The 21,326-nt window shown below is 35.8% G+C and overlaps 1 protein-coding gene across 2 annotated transcripts in view; it reads left to right on the plus strand.

Annotated features, from left to right (window-relative positions):
* Positions 1–21,326, plus strand: part of LRBA (LPS responsive beige-like anchor protein) — a 399,174-nt gene that overhangs the window by 147,403 nt on the left and 230,445 nt on the right. For both annotated transcript variants that reach the window (XM_085313166.1, XM_085313167.1), the window contains exons 36-37: positions 610–718; positions 20,888–21,054. In XM_085313166.1, the coding sequence (XP_085169292.1) occupies positions 610–718; positions 20,888–21,054 (276 nt within the window). The remainder of the gene's footprint in view (positions 1–609; positions 719–20,887; positions 21,055–21,326) is intronic.

Genomic DNA, 21,326 nt, shown 5'->3' on the forward strand with positions numbered 1-21,326 from the left:
GTTTTTAGTAACAATATATGAACTCCCAGAATAATTGGGTTGTAATTCAATCTGTCAGCTTTGCTGCCATTCATAAACTACTCAAGCTGTGTGCTGCTAAGGTTTATGCAGGCCTCAGAAATCTCAGATTGAATAACAGCTTTATTCTACGCATAAGCAGGAACAATGTGTGTCTTAGCATTTTGTTTGTGAGACTAAGGATGTTTTATAATCCTGAAAATATTGCCTAAATGTATACTTAATGTAGAATCCTGGTTTTATATTTGGAGAGAAAACTGCACTTCAGAGAAATTCAGATTTTCATTTAACCTTTACGTCAGTTACATTAGGGCATTCACTGTGTATATTTATATGCATAAATTGCTTATTTTTCTTTAACATATGTTCTATATATGTGATTTTCTTATGTTTCTATATGTGTATTCAAGTAAAACAGATGACAAATGTCTATATTGCATTTAATAGTTTTGCTTACTATTGAAACATAATAAACATAATTAATATAAATCAGTATTATGGAATAGARCTCAAAATATTTGTATATTTATTATAAGTTTTTATTTCAGGATGTCATTCTCAAGGAAGTTCTTAAACATTTTCTGTCYATAGGTTACTGAGTCAAACTATGAAGGACCATTTAGTAAGAGTGGCCAATGAAGCAGAATTTATCTTGAGTAGACAGAGGGCAGAGGATATTCATCGACATGCTGAATTTGAGGTAAGAAATAAATTCTTTTTAAATACAAACAAATGCAAAACAGATCCAATATGTTGGAGGATTCCAGGGCTGGGTTTATGTTTTAGGTGTGAGAGATTCAGTCCTGAAAGGTGCTTAGCAGTCTTGCTGTGTTTTGACTCTCTATTACTGCTAGCAGCTTCAATGGAAGAACAGGCTGTGCAGGGTAGCTCAGAACTTGTCAGAATCTGCAAACAGTAGTCTATGATGGAAGGAATTGTACTGTACCAATGCTCTTCCTTTCCATGAAGCAAATATCACTGCATGGATTTAAGCAGTTTAGCACTGCAGTCAAGGTGCAAGTCCGAGGAAAAGAAAAACCTTACTGAAGATAAATTGTAACAGCTTATTTTTTGAAAAACAAGAAACACCTTTTTTTCTATTTGTGTAGTTTGTTTGTTTGCTATTTTACTTAAGCTATCTCTAAAACCATTTCATGTATGTTTTAAATGCCTTAATCTGGTTTTGTTGTTTTTGTGTATTCATCACACTTAAGGAATTCTAGAATGAATATAGGTCTTTGTTTTTACACTAAAACTGCCTTTTTTTTTTTTTTTTTTNTTTTTTTTTTTTTTTTTTTTGGCTCAATATAGTCATACCTCCAGTTTTGGATCTCAGCTACTTCATGTAGCTCCTTTCTGTGTGCTTTAAATATTGCATTGTTTAAATGAAAAAAAAGTTAAATTTTGCTAAATTCACTAGTATTCTGCTTAAAGAGTACTTAGTATTTCTTCTGACATGTGATACTACTTGTGGTTTTGCTTTTAGAGAGAAGCATTAAGAGATTGAAGGCACATTTGTGTTTAACGTATTTCTAAACTGTTTTTCTCTTAAATCTTTACTTGAAAAAATACTCCCCAAAGATGAAAGCATATTTGTCTTAGACAGTGCTTATGTTCTAAAGGTCATCTGTGTTGGCCCCAGAATTCAAGCTGTGCGTTGTTTAATAACATATCTGCACTTCATCTAGAGCTAGTTACCCCCTCCTGCAAACAGAGATGTTGTAAGGTATCTACAGTACCATTTTGCAGTGGTGAAATAGCAGGCATGTTTCATTTATTACTTCAAGGATTTGGCGACAGTCCTGTGGAGATGAAAAGTGCATCTCTCTACTTCATTACCTGATAATCATTGGAGTGGGACATGCTTGACATCTTTTGCATGGGATTTATGCAGAAGCTCCATGCATGACATGGTGCTATTGATTAGGTGAACAGCTTGCTTTTTTTTTAGTTCAGATGCAAACCATACGCGAAGGTGTGTGCATGCGTGTGTGGGAAATCTGTGTGAAGTGCGGGGTTCTGTCCTGTAAATAAAGGATATCAATGAATACAGTTGTTCAGTGGCAACTTTGCTATTAACCTTATTTCAGTCTCGAAACACCTTTTTATGATGTCTGGAAGAAATTTACACTGAGCATCAACTTACATTTTTAATATAGCTTTTGAGTATTGCTGTGCCCTAACTCTCTAGGTTAGGAGTTGAACGATACTTTTTAAGTTGATGTTATTTTGAATCTGTGCTATTTCGATATGGTGGCTCAAGAGGTTTAAGTTTTATCAGCTTGAACTTAAACAGAAAATAGTGTATTAAAATACAGTCTGTTTTGTTTATGAAGTTTAGTTTTGTTACTGTATTGCTAAAGTTTAGCCTTAGTGTCACTTCTGCATATGTGTAAAAATCATGATATACAACTGTTGGATTCTATCAGATGCTTCACTACCAAATTTAGTGTCACGTGAAGTTAATGTTAGGGAAGTCTGTGGCAGACTTCAATAAGTGTTATGATTTCCATGTGGAAGGARGAACATTCACTGCAGGTACCATTAATATTTGGAAATTCTTATGTAGCATGCTACATCCACAGCTTGGTCTGATGTTCGCACTTGCTATCCAATTTCCGTTAAACTCTTGTTATCGCTGTTGTACTTTTCAGCCATGGTGTTCCTAACAGCTTTTAAAGAGGCCCTCAAGGCTATAGAATACTTGTCCTTCTTCCATTATGTATCCAGAAGTGCATCTGTCACTTGACTAGGTTGGAGACATCCCATCACATAACGAGAACAGATCTGTACTGTGTTGAGTGGCTGACATACCATATCATCCAACTTTCCAACTTATAGATGCATTTCCACTGTATGAATGGGTGTGGATGTTGATTCCTGTATTTTGGTCCTGACACTCATGTCATGACACACTTGGAAGCATTTCCCTTAAAGGATGACCAAAACCACCAAAAGAATCTCTAAACCTACATATACATACATATATATATATATATATATATATATATATATATATATTTTGCATATTGTTCTAGTTTGTGCTGTAGCTTCAGATATAAAGGAAACTGAGTGCTTGGATTAAAAGGATCTGAAAGTAAATCTCTCTTCTCCCTAAGTCTTTTCAGGGCAAATCTCTTTCAGAAACTTTCAGTACTGTTGCCTCTCTGGTTACATCTATGAATGTAGACATATAGAGAGGTCACAGAGGGAGCTGAGATATATATTTTATAATATGGTTGAGCCTCAAACAAGCCTGATGAAGCAATATTTTGCAGTCATTTCCACTGGTGAGGGAGCAGTGAATCTCGTGATTTCACACTAAATGGGGAAATGTGAGCATTCTAATATAAGTCACTTATAACCTTAATTTTTTCCTAGTGACCCTGGGTCATGTGGCCCCTTTGCAAATTCCACCCTGAGTTGCTGGGAGAACTGAAAATCCTGAAGAGCAATCTCTTTATGCCTGAATTCTAACAACTAGTGTCATACTACCACCCAGACTACTTTCTGTAAATGACCTTGAAAAATCTGGTGATTTGCACTGTGTCTTAGAGTGATTATTTGTGCAGAGTGCTGCAGAGTTGGGCCTATGAGAATAATTGGGTTTGGTGTGAGTTGGGGGAGGGATTTGTGTGCTCTAATTGACTTTATTTCGTAATTTATGACAAGAGCACCCATTGCCTTGGATAGATGTCCCTTATATAAATCTCTTTATTTGTGCGTGAATATACATGCTTACAGAATTCAGAATATGTAAACCTGCTAGTGTTTTAGGCCTGAATTGTTCAAGCATCGTAAAGTGTCTTTCTAGGATAGCTTTAGTTTGACATTGGATAGTGCTACAGGATTTTGACCAAAATCAGTGATGCCACGTCTGAGACTGTGAGGTATTTTTGATGCATTTTCCTTCAACAATGCACGTTTTTGGCTGGAAGATCCACATGAAGAAATAGAAAAATGAGGGGGAAAGTTGCTTTTTTATAGAACCATTAATAAAGTTGAACATTGTGTGCTTACAAAGGAACAATGAGCAGTACACCACAAATAATAGTTTTATAAAAACCCTCTAAAATGTTTGGAGAAGGGTTCTTCACTTCATGTGTGTGTGTGAGGAATAGTGACCACATTGTTAAATTTTGTATCTGTAAAATGTAACTGCTGCCATAATTTACAAACCAGCCTGCCTCCTGGATGCCTTCTTTTTAAAAGATTGTGTGTCATTGTCAGTGTCTTAACTTTCTTTTTCTTGACTTTATTCTTTCAAATTTTCATAATCCATAGAAATATAAAGTGCTCGTATTCTTATTATTGCTTGTTTCTGTTGATTAACTGAGATTTTCACATGACTTTACCTTTACATTTGTTATAAATCATGCTAGGCAGCTAACTTCTCTGCATGATTTCTCTTCAATAATTAAATCTAGCATTTCCAGCTGCTGTAAAATTTGTTGCCCTTTTCTGTTCAGTTATGTTTCTTCATGCGGAAAACTTAGTCTTCCTCACAGTTTTAATTCTTACTCAGTATCAATTTATAGGCCATGGTTTAGCCATAATAAACGGAATGTTTTGCTTTATGGCTYGTGCTGAAAAACTAATCTTAATGTTAATGTAAGTACTGCCTTGACAGAGGTAAGATGCAAGGCTAGACAAGCGTTCCTCTGGTGACTCAGATGTAGCTTTCTTGGCAGAAAACAAAATCTGGTGGTTCTGTAAATTCATAATCTTCTGTATTCTGCACCTTTTCCCCTTTTGGTGCACTAAGCATTAAATGTTGGAAGATGTTATTTTAAATCAGAGGAAGTAGCTTAAGAGAACTGCCTATCAACTGTGGCAGAATACCCCTAAGTCAAAAAGAATGTTTGAGAGCCCTTGAAAGAATTATGAAAAGGTATTTGGTGTCTTTGTAATTTCTTTAGATGATAGTTTAAACGTAACAAACACAGGAAGAAATAAAGAAAGTTTTATACTTGACTGGGTCCCTGTTCTTCATCTAAATTCTCCCTCCTCCTTGTTTTTAATTGTAAAAACTGCTTTGTTATAGAACTTACAAATAATCTTTTTATGACTCTTGCATCATCTTTTTAGATGGAATATTATTCTGCACATTTAATGGTAATGATCTTATTTATTGGAACAGAATATTTTGGAATGATTTAATTTAGGTGGTTGTTCTCTAGCAGTGTGGGTTATCAGCAATGCACCGTAAGTGAATGTATGAAGATAACAGATGGTGCAAATTGTAGGCTGCCTGTAGTCAGGTTAGCCAGAAGTTACAGTTCTTTCCATTGCCACATTAGGTTTTTATAGTCTTCTGGAAGTTGGAGATGCCCTCAATACAGCTTTACRTATTTCAATATGAGTGGATTTAACGCTTATCTCAAATTTTTATCTTTAAATAAATGCTGCCTTTCACATTGGGTAGGTTGGGCGTTATAGCACCATCTGTCGGTAGAAGGAAGAAAAATTTAGACTTTGTTTTCTAAACATTGTTAAAATACTAGGTGATCTGTAAACTCTCCATTAGAGTGCTCAGTATGGAAGAATTTTTTCCATTGGAGGCTTAACCAGTTGTGTGCAGCTACAGTATGTTGAAAAGCCCCAAACTGGAAAAATGAAATTTCTCATACTTCTGAGGTGGCAATTTTCAGGATTTTTCATCTGAGTCGAAGGATACTGAAATGAGAAGTTTGCTTTCCTCTTGAACATTGCAATATATTCCTTGCACTCAGGGAAGGGTGAAGATAAACTACTGCCTGGTTATGAAAGAAAGGATGAAAATTTGGCTATGTTTCTTCTTTCTCTGTGCTTTTATAAGCAGGAAAGGAATGGGAGGAGAAGGAATTAAAACTTGCCCTGGAATGCTGTGACATCTATCTTTATATTATAATTTTAAATCAAAATACATTATAGCAGTAATTTCTGAAGCATTTTGAAACAAACTTTGTTTTATAACTACTCTCTCCTATCAACCTCTTTGACAAAACTGGAAGTGATAGTAGTCGGTTGATTCATTACAGTTGCTGATTTTGGTGAATTATGAGATACATTATGTAAAGAGASATTGCCAAAATGTCTTTGAAAAATTAAACTTAATCATGGTATTATATAGCTTCACTTACCTCACATAATTCTTTGTGAACTACTGTGATGGTAATTCCTCAAATACTCAAATGAACATCTAGTTATTAGGGCATTGTAGAGCTAAGGATTAGGAAATAGGAAATAATTTGGCAGTAAACTTGAATGTCTTGAACTTTATTTAGAGCATTCAAAATCCTGAGTCATTTAGGATGTTAACAGAATCCACTTGGAAATTCCATACCTCTTTTATTCCTCTACTTTAAAAATGTTCCTCTTCTGTTTCACAGACAAATAGTATGCCAATTTCTCTGTAAACTGTTTTGTAAGAGTATAGATGGGTTAGAGCAAATTTCCAGCTMGTTCAGTATCTTATTTCTAGCAGTGTTGAATAGTTCATGCTTAGGGATTAGTGCAAGGACAGTGCAATTATATAGAGAAGCTTCCTAAGTTGTTCTGGGTGGCAGGAATGACATTTTGGACATAGCATAACATTTCTGTGTATTGAATTTTATCTGTTGTTTTATCTCCCATTTACTTTATTAGCTTTTTTTTCACATTTGGTCCTTAATTTAATACCCTGAATTAATTAGAACTATCAGCAAAATTTGTCACCTCCTCCACACCTTATCCCTAGTCATTTATGAATACATTTAATAATGCAGTAAGATTCATGTAAAAGACTAACCTTTCCTTTTTTAATCCTTTTCCTACATTTTGATCAGTTTTTATTCTTATGAAGGCATTCCTGTATACCCTACAGCCTAATGAACCTTGAGTGACTTTCTCTGTCACTCAACATTCAGCAGTGGACTTTATCAACAGGATATTTCATTTTTGTATGCATAGTGACTGATTTAAGGAAATCTAATGAAACAGGCCTGTTTTTTTAAAAAAAAAAAAATAGTGCTGACTCTTTTTTTTTTTAAGCAGAGTTACTTACCATTTTACCTTTTTTAAATTTCAGAGTTACTGCTRTGTAGTTCTCTGCTGTCCTCTGGAGTCCATTTGCCATGTTTCATCTCTCTGATGCCAAGGCAGGTTGAACAAGGACACTGTAGCTAATGGCTCAGCTACTTTTATCCCTGAGTTCTTCTAGCTCACCTGAGGGAATACTGTCTTGTTCYAGCAGTTGGTCACTTGTCAACTGTCTTTCAGAACTTCTCTACTGGTACTTTTTGCAGTGATCCTGTCTTCCAAGAGCTTCTTTTATCCTTTGATCATCTGTTAGCTCTACAGATACCTTAGCAGGCTCATCTCCTGATGAGTTTAAAAAATAATTTGTTACTACCTTTTATGCCTTTACGCAAATGTTCTTCGAACTCTTTTGGCCTACTTCATTCCATTTTTAAACATAACGTGCGAGAGTTGGCATATTTTTCTTTTTTCCTTGTTTGAACAGAATTTCTTAAAGAATGCCATTTTTGAACAGCCTTACTTTCACTGTTGTTTAACCATTCAGCTTTTCTTGGTCTTTTAAAAAAAGCCTTTGATGAATGGCGTATGTTTGCTTTGAACTTCTAATACGATATCTCTTTATACAGTTTGTGGTGTTTATAAATACATTTTCCATGTTTGGCTGCATCTTTTCATGCTCATGATATGAAAGCTAARCTAGCTAGCTGAAAAATTTCTTGCTTCAAATTAGATGTTCCCATCAGAAACCTTGTTGTTCTCACCTATTCATGCAAAATAAATCAGTAGTATTTACCTTATTTATTATTCACATACAGACTTTTGTAGAACTCATGGAAGGCAATGATTCTAAATAAACTCTGACTGTAGTAATGGACTCTGTACGTTAACTGTAGATTCCTGGTGTTGACAAAGCAAACATCTTATTGTGCGTGATTGGAGATCTTTTACTATCCAAAGTTGATAGGTATTGTTTACTTTTTTTTAAGGGCAGTGTTGAGGAGTTTAAYATTAAACTTTGCAAAAAATGCACTGGTGACAGTATACATCTCTTATCATAGATGGGTTTGATCTAAATGAGAAAGACATTATATTTAAAGAATTTTTGTATTACTGCTGGCAAGGTCACAGAAAGACCCAGAGATCTTCAGGGTCTGAAGACTGGGATAGACAGAAGAATGGTTTACATCATTCTGGAGCAATGTTTTCTAGTGATTTAAGGAACATTGCTGTCAGTGCTGAAAGAGAGCCACACCTAAACCTAAACTTGTAAAAAAGAGTTTACGTAACCTTAGTATTGAAACTTTAGAATAGCATTGTTTGTAAGGATTGCAGGCCAAAAAACAGGCCTAAAGTTACAGCCAGTGAATAAGATAGCTGCTGTTTGGCTAAGAATGATTCTAGTAAATGTACAATTATTAAAAACTTACCACTTAAACATCAGAGTGTAGCCTATATTTGCAAGAATATAGGCTGTATTTGCAAGCTGATTTTTCTGATAAGTCTTCTGTTTACTGAAGTGATTATGCTATTTACTGTGTGATAGACTGTTTCCTATCTTTCAGCTGTTCATCATAATGTATTCATAGTGCTGGATGGGTAACCTAGTGCATAACCTAAAGTTCTGTAGATTGCTCAGTTAAATTTCTCAGAGCTTAATAAGCAGACCTCTTCGTTCAATGTCATGGTATGTGCCACCTAATAGCCTTCAAAACGTGAAGAGGAAAACCCATAGATCTCTCAGCGCATTTTTAGAATTAATCAAAAGAAATTCAGAGAATCTTGTTCTCTCCACAAGGTAGAAACAAATGCTATAAAATKGAGCTACCAACAGCATGTCAAGTTAAAAATAGAAGAAATGGGTCAATATCAATATTATTACTAGTCCAAAGGCTTCAGGGACTGTTTCAGACTGGAAAGATCAATCTGGCCATACATGTTTCTGGCACTGTACTTCTGCAKATAAGATAGATCCCTTATCCCCTCCCTCAAAATTTAGTTTAAGTCAAGAACACTAGGAGAGATGACACAGAATCATCTAGAACCAGGAAGAGGGAAGATTAAAACCAGCACAGTCCTAATCATTAAAATGTAAGCGTTGCTGCTCTCAAAATGAAATTACTGACCTTAAATGTGGAGAGTTTTGTCACAAAGATGAAATTAGTTTTGTGATGTTTTATAATCCTTTCTACTCCTGTTTTATGGTAAGAAGGACAAAATGTCTGCTAATTGCTATTAAAATAAGTGACAGTATATATGAACTTCTGTTCTGTAGGACTTTAGTACTTTTCTGGTGGTATTGCCAATATATTTAGGCATTGCTTTGTAGAACTTTAAACTGGGCAGGGAGTGGTCTGGGACACTGAATTTAGCCCTTTACTCTTTCCAACACCGTACTACCTTTCAGAGACTTATCAAGCTTCTTTTCAAAATATTCAATTAAAAAAGGTTGAAAATAAAGCCTGAGGATATTTTGTCCTCATTACTGCAGCTGGTGGACTGAACTTACTTATTCTGCTTATTTGTAAACTTCCAATAATTCATAGAATAGAATAGAATCAGTRAGGTTGGAAGGGACCTCTGGAGATCGTCTAGTCCAACCTCCCTGCTCAGCAGGGTCACCCACAGCATGTTAGACAGGGTTGCAGCCAGGCGGGCCTTGAAGATCTCCAGAGAAGGAGACTCCACAACCTCTCTGGGTAACCTGTGCCAGTGCCCCRTCACTCTCACAGTGAAGAAATTCCCCTTCACTTTCAGGCAGAACTTCCTGTGCTTCAACTTCTGCCCAGTGCCTCTTGTCCTGTCCAATGGGACAACTGAAAAGAGTTTGTCCCCGTCCCCTTGACACCCTCCCTTCAGGTACTAGTACACACTGATAAGATCCCGCCTCAGTCTCCTCTTCCCCAGGCTGAAGAGGCCCAGCTCTCGCAGCCTTTCCTTGTAGCGCAGATGCTCCAGCCCTCTCATCATCTTTGCAGCCCTACGCTGGACTCTCCAGTAGCTCCATGTCTCTCTCGTCCTGGGGAGCCCAGAACTGGACACAGTGCTCGAGATGAGGCCTCCTCAGGGCTGAGTAGAGGGGCAGGATCCCCTCCCTTGACCTGCTGGCAACACTCTTCCTAATGCTCCCCAGGATACCGTTGGCTTTCTTGGCCACAAGGACATATTGCTGGCTCATGGTCAAAGGTCATGGTCAAATTACTTGTATTCAGTGAATATTTCTTTATTGTTATGTGATTACTGCCTTTTGGCTTCAGTAGTCTTTTTCAGTATTTTTTTTTCCTTCTCATTTTTACTTTTTTCATTTATTATTTAATTATCACATCTCCTTAAAATTCATTTAGCATAGCAAAATGAAGTATTCTTGTAGTTTTTTTCTTTAAAGTGAGGTCTGCATACTCTAAATGATCTATTTGTTCTTCTCCGTGTCTGTTCTTGAAGGATTAATTCCTACTGGAATGACCAAGCTTGGCACTTGGTTAGTCCATTAACCTAATATCCTATCTCAAACAAAGGGAAGCTTAAGGAAGAGTATATAAAAATGGCAAACATCTAGTAATACTTTCCAAGAATATACTCCTAGTGTTCAGCAGTTTCCAGTTCACRGTCTTCTGAGTCTTTCTGTGCCAGAAATGATGACTTTAATACCCCTTAAGAGATTATTCCTCCATTTGCCCAATAAACCTTTGAATCCGTGTAGACGTCCATTGTTGCAATGTTCTGTTGCAGGAGTTTCACTGAGGTAACTGCAAATTACACAGGCATCTGAGTTTCGTTCTTGTGTTGTAAACTGCCTTTCTCCTGATAGGCGCTTAAGTTGGAGGGGGGATGCAGATGACAACCAATATTTMTTATAACACCTTTTTTCATTAAATTGTTGTTATTAATAGTATAAAACTGTTATAGTTAATAGCTGACTATTCACACAACACCATACAGCACACTCACAGTTGAAGCAACAGTTGGGAGGCTAACTCCAACATCTACTTAAGAGTTGTGCTGACATGCCAGTGGCTTCTGGGATGTTCAGAAAGTCTCTCGAAGGGTCCTTTGCTTCATCAGGTATATATACAATCCTGTAATGCTTGTTTGCATGGAAAAAACACCATAGTCTTGGTTATAGTCTGACCTGCATAATCTGTTACTGGAGCTAGCAGGTGCTAGTGGTGGTGTGCAGATTCAGCAGACCTGTGGTGTTCTGAAATGACGAGATTTTCAGGATTCAGGAAGACTGCTAGTCCTTAGAGTTTATCAGCTTCTGGGAAACTTTCACATACTGCCTTCCCAGCATGTGATTTCTCTCCCTTTGGCCTGCTGTTTCCTTGTGATTCTTTTCATCCAGATCTACAGGAAGGTCTTCTGTCAGAAAAAGTAACAGAATTGAGAAGGGATTTAAAGGATTCATATCTAGGAATCATTGCCATAGAAGGAATAACTATGTAGTAGTAAAATTTTTCAAACTGGGAAAGAAAAGAAGAGGACAAGAGATTGTAAGGCTCGTGAGAGATAGCAGAGTTCTATAAAATCAGGTGGTATGAAAGGTTGTGAGTGAGTTCATGTGAGGGAGTGTATAGATACCTACAAGTTTCTGATGGAAGACCCCAAAGTACACACAACACTCCAGAGATGGGTTAAAAATGCACGTTAAATTAAAAAATATGCAATATTTTCTATATTGTCCTCTCCTCACAGTGATTCTTAATGCTTTGATTCTTGCATATTTGTGGTTTTTATCCCTTACTGAGCTGATGTTTTCATGGAACTATCTATCATAATACTTACATCTCATTGTGGCAAAAAGGAGGAGGGAAGACGGTGAGCTTTCTCTCCTTCTGGAAGTAGCTGTTCTGATTCTTGTCATTTGCCTTTCTCTAGGGTGCTAAATGTTTTGCCTGTTGTGATATTGGTCTAGATAAGTCATTGCACCTTCTTAAAACATGAGGCTTTTGAAATCAAAATAGTTTGGTCACACCAGTGGAGAATTTGAACTTAATGACGTTTTAAAGGCTTTGATAAAGTAAAATAGGGTATACCTGTGTTGATATTATTGGTACAGTTAGCAGTTGTTTTGAATATAAAACATAAACATGTGAACCATTCTGAAAAAAAATGTAAATTTAGCATGGTATTCAGTGTTTATAGTGTTTTTATTCCTCCAGGAACCTGAAAGTGCAATACTAWTTTTTTTTCTTCTTCTTGCAAAAACAGAATGATGACTCAAACAATATATAATTGTTTGAGTTCCATATAAAATATTTTCAAACAGTCTTTGTTATTCCAGAATTACGGGAAACATTTATGTCTTTAGATTCTTCCATCAAAGCACAGGGAAGTGAATTATTGAAAAGATAAAAATAAATTTGTTTGCTTTCTGTCAGAGTTCATATCCACAGCCAACCTTGATAGAAGACCAGAATGATTTAGACAAGTTTGCTTTGGAGATTCATAACATATGCTTGCTGGACAGAATTGAGTTATCTCTGCTCTGGAGAGTAAGTTATTGTAGCAGGAGCTGACAGAGATGAAGATAACTGAGGGAAATTCAATTACCTTTTAGTGTTTTCTTTCTAATAGGATTCTTAATGTGAAAAAGATCCTTAAATGATGCGCCTATGTTGCTTTGTGAGATCTGCTTTGATACCTGCATCCAGAATAAAGTGAACTCTTCAGGCCTTCATTAAGGATGAAATATACATCTGCTTGCTAAATGTGGTGTTAACTTTTGATTCAGCATATTGTCATTTGTAGCCCAGATGTATTTGACAGCCTTTAAGCAGTAGCTTTGGATGTTTGCTCAAATACAATTTCACTTTCAAAAGTATTGTTTTTATGTGAGAAGCTCGTTTAGAACAGGAAAGAAGAAAGCTGTCRCATAACTGTTAAACTGTAATTCCCTTTTTGCACGCTTAATTGTTTTTAATTTGACTTTTCCTGGCAAAGGCATTTGAGTTGCAAATATGGCTTATGATCTGATTTCAGGCTGTGTGGCTAAAGCCATCCAACTTGACTGTAGCTGGATTTCTTATTGAAATCTCTGCAGTTATGAAACTGCCCGGAGATGAACAGTGCATTCAGGTTTTGGTATGTTACTATTTTTGTTACTTGTAAAAGTTTTCTTTTTTTGATAGTTACTGATGGTTGAGATAAAAATATATAAGCAATTCTGTGAATCTAGCATTTATGAATGTGTGATCTGTGAATTCTGCAGCTATATATGTGAAAACATATGTCATACATATTTGTACACRTGCAACGTGGTTTCTTTCACTAACCCATTAAACTGTTGTGTGTACCTATGTGTAGTTATGTGTATAGCTTCCAAAACATTTTGGTTTTAGAACTGTTGTCCACTTTGGAAAATAAAGTTTGCTTTTTATCCAGAAGATTTATTCCAGGCACTGACACATTGTTTTTTTCCACAAAAGAAAGGGAAAATAAGTATTTTTGTTAGATTTTTTTTTTTTTTTAACCCCAAAGCAGGTTTGTATATGTGTCAATGGTTTGAGGAGTTTTTGTCTACTTAAATCTTGTCTTGACCTATGGCTTTTGGACTATGTGAAGGTATATATTCACTTATTAGCTTGTTTATAATCAAATCATGATATACATAGTCTTATCTGGTAACTTTGCAATCTCTTCACATTTATTTAGGCATGATAAAAGTTGCAGGGTTTTTTTTGATGCTTATAAAGGTGGCTTGTGAAAATCAATTTCTGGGACAATGTGAATTGYGAAACATATTTCACATTGAGATATGGAGACATTTAGAAAAGTCAATCAATACAGTATATAGGTATATAAAATTAAGGTCTTCTATGTTACCTATATTTCTTAGTCACATAAATTACCTTTTCTTTCCCTTTTGCGATATTTTTGATGAGAAAGTTATGCATAGTATTGCATCTAGCATAATACTTTGTTTCAGCCTTTCATTGAGAGTGCTTTGTTCTGAATACGGAAATGTAGTTACTCTGCTGAAGAGTAACTTTCTGGAGAAACAGTGGAAAACAGTAAAGCACTGGTGGATGTCATTTCTGCTAATTTTATATAAGGGCAGCTTTTTATTTCTCAGTAGTCCTAAACGGTTTTCCAGGCAGGGAAAGAAGCATGATAATAACACAAAGTGAATTGTCTCATTTAGGAAAGGGCATAACACTGCAATAATCAGCCACGTGGCTCCTGGTCATACAGAGTTTTTCACAAGATTAGTAAGAATGGACAGCCTGGCTGAAGGATATAGCAAGACCTCTCTGGCAAATTTCTCCCAAATGGCAGCACCACCACTGCAGAGGACACTGGCATTTAGGGGATAATAATTAATTCCCTTACCTCTTAATGTTTCTACTGTGTAGAAGGGAGGGAGCAAGTATCCTGATGCTATTGGTAAAGCAAAGTATGAACAGCAAGAGCAAAAGATGGGGAACAGGAGAAAGAGCCTTCAGATAAAGGAGAACAGAAAGAAAAGCTGGTGTGTATAGAATTGGGTAGAATTGGGACATTTCCTAGCTCAGTCTACACTACCCACTTCAGAGTCTGTAACTAAATACTAGATTTCTTTTCTGGCAGCAACAAGTTGCTTGCATAGCTCTAACTACTGGTGCAGACAAGATAATCTAAAACTGCTGTGCTTTAGTTAGGTGATAGAAGTCTTTGTATTTGGCCCATCTTGAGGCTTTATATWTTTTTTCGCATGATGAAAGTATGTTTTTCTCCCTTTTTTAAACTTGAATAGCATAGAAATGATAAAAGACTGCAAAAACAAGTATCCAAAAGTTATGAAAAATCAGAGCAATGCAACCTTAATGTGGCCCTCACTAAGCATGTGTAGTGAACCCATAGATTGTTTTTAAGCTGTGTCTTGTTTGCTGCACAGAGTGGTTGTTGCTTATGAAATAAATCATTATTTTAGTCCCAAAGGTTGTTCATAGATCTGCTTCCTTTGTTGCATTGAACATCTCCTTGGTGGTGGTGGTGCTGAACAAATTGAATTTCAAAAAGTTGRTGCATTGTACTGGGAAATACTTAAAGTCTTCACAGATCAGTAGTTCTTTATTTGCTTAATATCCAGACTGAAACCCCAGATCTACCTATGTAGCAATGTTGAGCTTTACTTGTTTCTAAAGGCCTGTCAATTTGTGCTTTGATTGCTTACTAGCTTGGAAAATGCAAAGTTTTTGGAAAACACAGACCTAAATGATCTCAGATTTAATCTGCTAGAGTATTGTTTTTAAGATCTTGGCCTGTTTTATGACAAGAACGACATGAAAGGATTGCAGACATAAACTGGATTTGCAAGAGAGAAGAATGTCTGTCTTAGTGCATGCTTTGAAAATTGGATGCAAAGCACTTAAGTATATGAACAAAACTAAAAGGCTTCCTGAGTTAAAAAGAACAATTTTCTCAGTATATCGTCTATGACAATGGCTAGCAGATTAGGGAACTACAATATTGAAATAATGTAGGGCGCATACAGTAAATCACCCTCAGTTTCTATAAAGGAGTAAGAGAGCTCTCTTACTTGTTTGGGTAAGGCTTCATCTTTGATTGTGATCCAAAGGTGCTGCTGTAGCATGAATAATGATGATGAGATGAGAATTAAGGAAGCTTTTTTTAAAAAAAAAGCTGTGGACTCAGGTCAGATTAAAACCAGATGTCTCCTGAGATGTCTGTCTTTCACTCTAATCACTAACCCAAATTAACTGACTGTGGTAGGTTTGTTCTAGTTATGCCATAGTTTTACCAGTCTGTGTTCAATGTGGTCTAAGTCAACTGTTTTTGTTTTATTTTTTTGTCCCTCCTGCAATTTTATATAAATGCTTTTTTCCAGAAATGTCTGGAAAAAAACCACTGTTTTCTATGACACATCTGTATCACAACCAATTGATTTAGATGCAGATTCTTTTAAATCTTCACATCAGCTGAAAGGCTGGATAAATGGATAAATATGGCTTAGAAAACTATAGGTTGCAGAAATGAGAAGCCATTGCATTGTGTTCAGTCCATTAAAACAAGAAGAAATAGAAGAGATACTTTGATAAGTGTTCTGCTGGTGTTAACCTTGATGGCTATTATCGGGGGGATGATGCTATATCTATTTCATTGGCTTAAGCTTTTTTCGTGCTGAGAGAAATCAATACCTTGAGTCGTTGGATGACAGAGGCATCACTTCAGAATTGACGGTGGCTGTCAGATGTTGTCATTGGTTGACTTTTGTTCGCTGTTGAGGTTTTAAGCTTTCATTTTTCTAAGTCTTATTCAGAGTCTTTGTAAGATTTCCCTGGGTAGCATTTTTTAGTGCAGACTTTAAACCTCAGGTCAGAGGTCAAGTGCAAAGTGTGAGAGCGGCGGATTGAGGAGCTCCTTCATTTACTAGAATATCCTTATTGGTAGGGAATTTGCATTAAAAGCAAGACCGTGTGTTGTCTTATGGATGATTTCTCATGTAAAGTGACACCCTCTGAGACAGGTTGTTCACAAAGCCTGGTAGCTTTTAGCCATATTAGACAAAGGAACTGGCATACCTCAAACTGTTTAGTGATCTCTAAGTTGAAGTTATTAAAAGGAAAAAAAGGTGCAATGTTGCTTTTAAAAGGATCTGCACTATTGAACTTATATGTAGTTTATATGAAGTACTGTATTGTAATTTTGGAAACTGCAAAGATGCACATGCAGATGCTACTATGCAGAGGAAGTCTTTTACTTTCAGCTTAATTTGACATTTTTATACAGACTCAAGATAAAATAGTCTTGAAAACACTAGATTAATCCTCCTCTTCAGTGAAATAGGCAGAATATACTAATTCAACTTGTCAGTATTTTGCAATAGTATTTCTTGAATCTTTCCTGCATACAGATTGTATTGTATTTCCATGTTTATAACTTGCCTTTTGGATGACCTTGTACCCCTTTATAATCGCTGTTCCTCAAAGATAAATCTTCAGATACTCTGCATCTTCAAATAGCCTGCAGTAGTCCAAACAGGGAAAGGGAGGGAAGAAAAAGCTGTTGTGCTGTGCAATAATGGCAAAGAGGAGAAAGTTTCTGCTTCATGGTGGATGAAGGGATGCTCCTTGCTGGATTCTGCTGGATTCTACTTGATAAACTTCCCCTTTGTAAAACGTGAACAGCCATGGAATTGCACTTTTTTTTTTTTTTTTAATAACCTGTGGGCTGTATATGTACAGATATTTTTTTTTTCTTTCAGCATTTTGTGTTTCATCATGGGAGCGATTGTGAAATTCTCTCACGGTACTTCTGTGGATTTCTTTCAATGTGTACTTTCCYAAAGAGAAACAAAAGTTGCTTAGGCCAAAACACTGGTGGAAGAAGGGGTTTCCAATTTGATTGCGTGCAACTGTATATGTAACTGTACAAGCACATTAGAGCATTGCAGGGTGCATACTGCAAATGCAAGAGACAATAAAAGAAATTAATTYGTGAGTTTTTGTACAAACAGAAATCAAACTGAATTTGTATTTTACATAAACTGCTCAATTTAGTATGCAATATTAACACATACTGGATTGTTCATAGTCTTTGACATATGCAGCTCTATATCTTACTGTATCCGTAAGATACCTATATCTTACAATAGTATTTCTGGTAGTAGGTCTTTGTTTACATCATTTAATCCTATGACTAATGTTTGGTTTGATCAAATAGTGCTACAGATACATGGCTTTKTACTTCTCATAGGAATCTTCTGTATCAAACTGAAAACTGAGCAAGTCATCCTTAAATTTAGAAAGTCTGCCTGTATTTGTAGCCGTGATTGTATCCCATGTAATAAGGAGGCTTATATGAAAGCTAGTTAGAATAGTACATTTTCTTTCTTTCTCTCTCTCTCTCTCTCTCTCTCTCTTTTTAAGTGTGAAAATATTTAAGCCTTTTTGTGTTAAGACAAACCTGAAGGCATCTAGGAAATAAAAAAAAAACACAATAGAGAAACAGGAAGCTTTTTTTAGTTTTTTCAGAATAGTCCGGTGGCTGCTTTGGGATTGGTCTCTTCTTCTGTTTTGGTAAAGCCAGTCTTTTACCACATCTACATTGATGATTATTTGAGAGAGAGAGAGAGAGAGAGAGAGAGAGAGAGAGAGGAATTTCTCTCCTTTTTTCCTTAGTATTTGGCGTGTACTGAGTAAGACAACCATTAAACCACTGATGAAATAAGCTATATAATCAAAGAGAGGACCTACTAAAGAATTTTGGGAAAAGGAAGACTATTTGACAAAAGTAGGCCAAGCAGGTACAGAAACAGAATAGATAAAAAGGCAGCATATCATCAGGAATAGCCAGTCATCGTCAAACTTCCCAGGAAAAATTTAGTTTTTAGAATTCACTAGAGATTCATTTGTATATAGTAGTAAAATTTTAGTTCTCTGCRTATCCTTTGCTTTTTAAAAAATCCTTAGGCATTCCTGGCAGATAAAGCCTGATAAACCATCAATCTTGCAAAACTTTCCCAATGTTAGTAACTCTGCACAAGCATATATCAGTCTCTGACAAAGCTGTGGCTGCTTTCTGTTCTTATTTGTGAAATATATATTGTAATGACTGTGCCACAGTTAAGAGTCCTTCCTGGAGCAATGTTATAATTTTATGGGATTGCTGCATGTGGGAGACTCAATTTTGTTGGAGAACTGCAAATTTCTATTTATATCAAATAATGATTTTGTTGAAAAGTAAAGTCCCATTCATTTTAGTTTTTTCACAGGCTGATTTTGTTTTCATGGAAGTTGTCAGGACAATAAGATACCATTTCTTCCTGCATTTTAATGTCAGACCTGCACTCTGAAAATCTTTGTTGGTGTTTAATGAAGGATGAGTTCAAAATTACATCAAAAAGAGACTTTTTTTTAAGAGGTACAAGTTCATTATATCTTTTACAAAACATTCTAGTTTGATTTCCATTTTATCATGTTTTAAGGTCAAATGTTACTTTAATGTTCCATAAAGAGACAGAGATTGATAATGGGGAAAGAATAACCCTCTAATGTGATTTATATCTATGGATTTTATGTCAGATATGAAAAGTTGCTGTTCAAATTGTAAAGGAGGATCCAATAAAGAGCACTTTAAACATTTTACTACTTAGCTTACCTTAGACACTTGTTTTTACAATTCTGCCCTTTCAAGCAACTCAAAAATAACAGCTTATCAAACATTTACAAAATGCTGAAGAGAACTCAAAATCATGATGGGTGCAAAATACATTGATGTATTGGAAAAGAGTTGTATTTAAAAAGAGCTATAAACATCTTGTTGGTTATGATTTAGCTATCTTTTTTTTTTTGTGAAGAGGGGTGGTAGAATGCTTTGTGTGAGAGTACAAAAGCCAATTTTTGACGTTTTGTTGACTTGGAAAGTCAGCTGCTTATTCTGTACTCCTTCTGGATGTCTGTTCATCAGGTGAGCATTGCTCTAAGGCATGGGACAAAATCTAGGGGGAGGAATTGCAAGGAAACTTGTAAATATATTTAAATTGTTAAAATTGAAAGATCTTCTGAAAGTTATTCTTCTGTTGGAACATTGCTGTTCATAGACATTAGTGTCTATAAAAATCTACACAACCACTATTTTTTCACTTGTGTTTTTCTTCCCTTCTTTCCTCCATTCCTGTCTTCATTTCTTTCTTTCTCTCTCTCTGAATTATGTGTATATATAAGTAAATTTTTTAGCCAGTTGATWTTTATTTGCATTATTTTTCTAATAGTTGAAATATTTGAAATATGTGTGTATTACATGTTTAGGTGTGTACATGTGTGTGCATATATATATGTATATGAGGATTGTTACAGTTTTAAATGCAAAAAGTGTTATGATATTGGACTAATATCTAAGCTTTTTTTTTWAAAAAAATGTACTACTGCCTGCATCAGCTGTTCTTCATGAAGAAAAGGCAATTTATTTTTTTTGTTGTTAGACAGACATTTGTGTCCAATTCAACTAACTAGATCATAGAATAATCCAATCATTGACAAAGGCTGAAATGCTTTGTCTGGCATATGTGATCTGTGGAATTGCCAGATGAAAACTGAAATTAGGAACAGGGAGTGCTGAAATAGGAAAAAGCTTTTATTGTTTCAGCCAATATTTGAATTTGTTTTGGGTCTTCATGCATGTTGCTTGGGGGGACGGATCTAAATTTGGTGCCCTTTTTTCAGCTCTTTATTAATGGAAAAATTTTCACATCAACGAGAAAGAAAATGATGAGAAAATATTATAACAAAGAATCTTTCTTTCATAGTTCAGAGTTTTRTACGTGTGACTTTCTGTTCTTGCTTGCTGGTATTAGGTTCTGAGCACCTTGGAAAATAATGCGTGTTTATACCACAGATGTAGTAATACAGCTAAGAAAATTATAGGCTTTCCGATGCTGGCCTGCTACCATACTTTACTTAAGCCATCTGGTGAAGACTATTCAGTCTTCATGTGCATTTRAATTTCTGCCTATCTGAAGATATACAATTTTTTCCTTTAGTTTTTATAGTTATATATTGATGCAAATAACAGCAAATGGTTGACTACTCAGATCTAATGGAGAGTCATGGGAGTATCCATTCTTCTGAAACTTGCCTCTCTGTTTAGAGTGCCGTTCCCTACGTGTTTTATTATGCAGTCAGGGCATTAACCTGTTGGTGCTTGCAAAACCTTGAGTGTGTATGGCATGTGGTTAAAGAACTCAGGACAAGCCAAGATCCTATACTGTATGGATTTACTGTAGGCAATGGTTCCTCAGTCCCCAAACCTGTAAAATGAGGATAATTCTTATTTCTCGAGGGTTTTGTATAGGTAATTAATTCTAACGTACTTTAAGTTCCTTCGGATGGTGAAACTAAAGCGCATAGCAGTAAAGTCTTTACTTTCTTTCTAGTCACTGTGCGCCCAGTATTCTGCAGACAAACGAGAAGAAGAAAAAATGTGTGATCATTTGATAAGGGCAGCCAAGTATCGAGACCATGTGACTGCAACTCAACTAATCCAGAAAATTGTCAACATTTTGACAGACAAGCATGGAGCCTGGGGAAGTTCTGCACCAAGGTAAAGGGTTTTGGGGGTGTTTCTTTGTATTTTTTTTWAATTGGGCAGTGCTCAGCTATACTCAAGTGATTTGAATGAATGTCTTCAGGTCAGATTTAAAGGTAAACAATGTTTTGCARGTTGTTTTTAAAAAAACAATTGCTTAAAAAAATGTTAAAACGGATGTGTGTGTTTAGTKTAAGTGTATTAGAGAACTAGAACTTTGTTAGAGCAGTAAAAACCAAGATGATTCTCTAGTGGCTTTAAATTTTACCATGACAGTGTGATAGCAT

The sequence above is a fragment of the Rhea americana genome, unplaced genomic scaffold, assembly GCF_003343005.1.
Source record: "Rhea americana isolate MKP2758 unplaced genomic scaffold, rheAme1 scaffold_38, whole genome shotgun sequence".
In the NCBI taxonomy this organism is placed as follows: Eukaryota; Metazoa; Chordata; class Aves; order Rheiformes; family Rheidae; genus Rhea; species Rhea americana.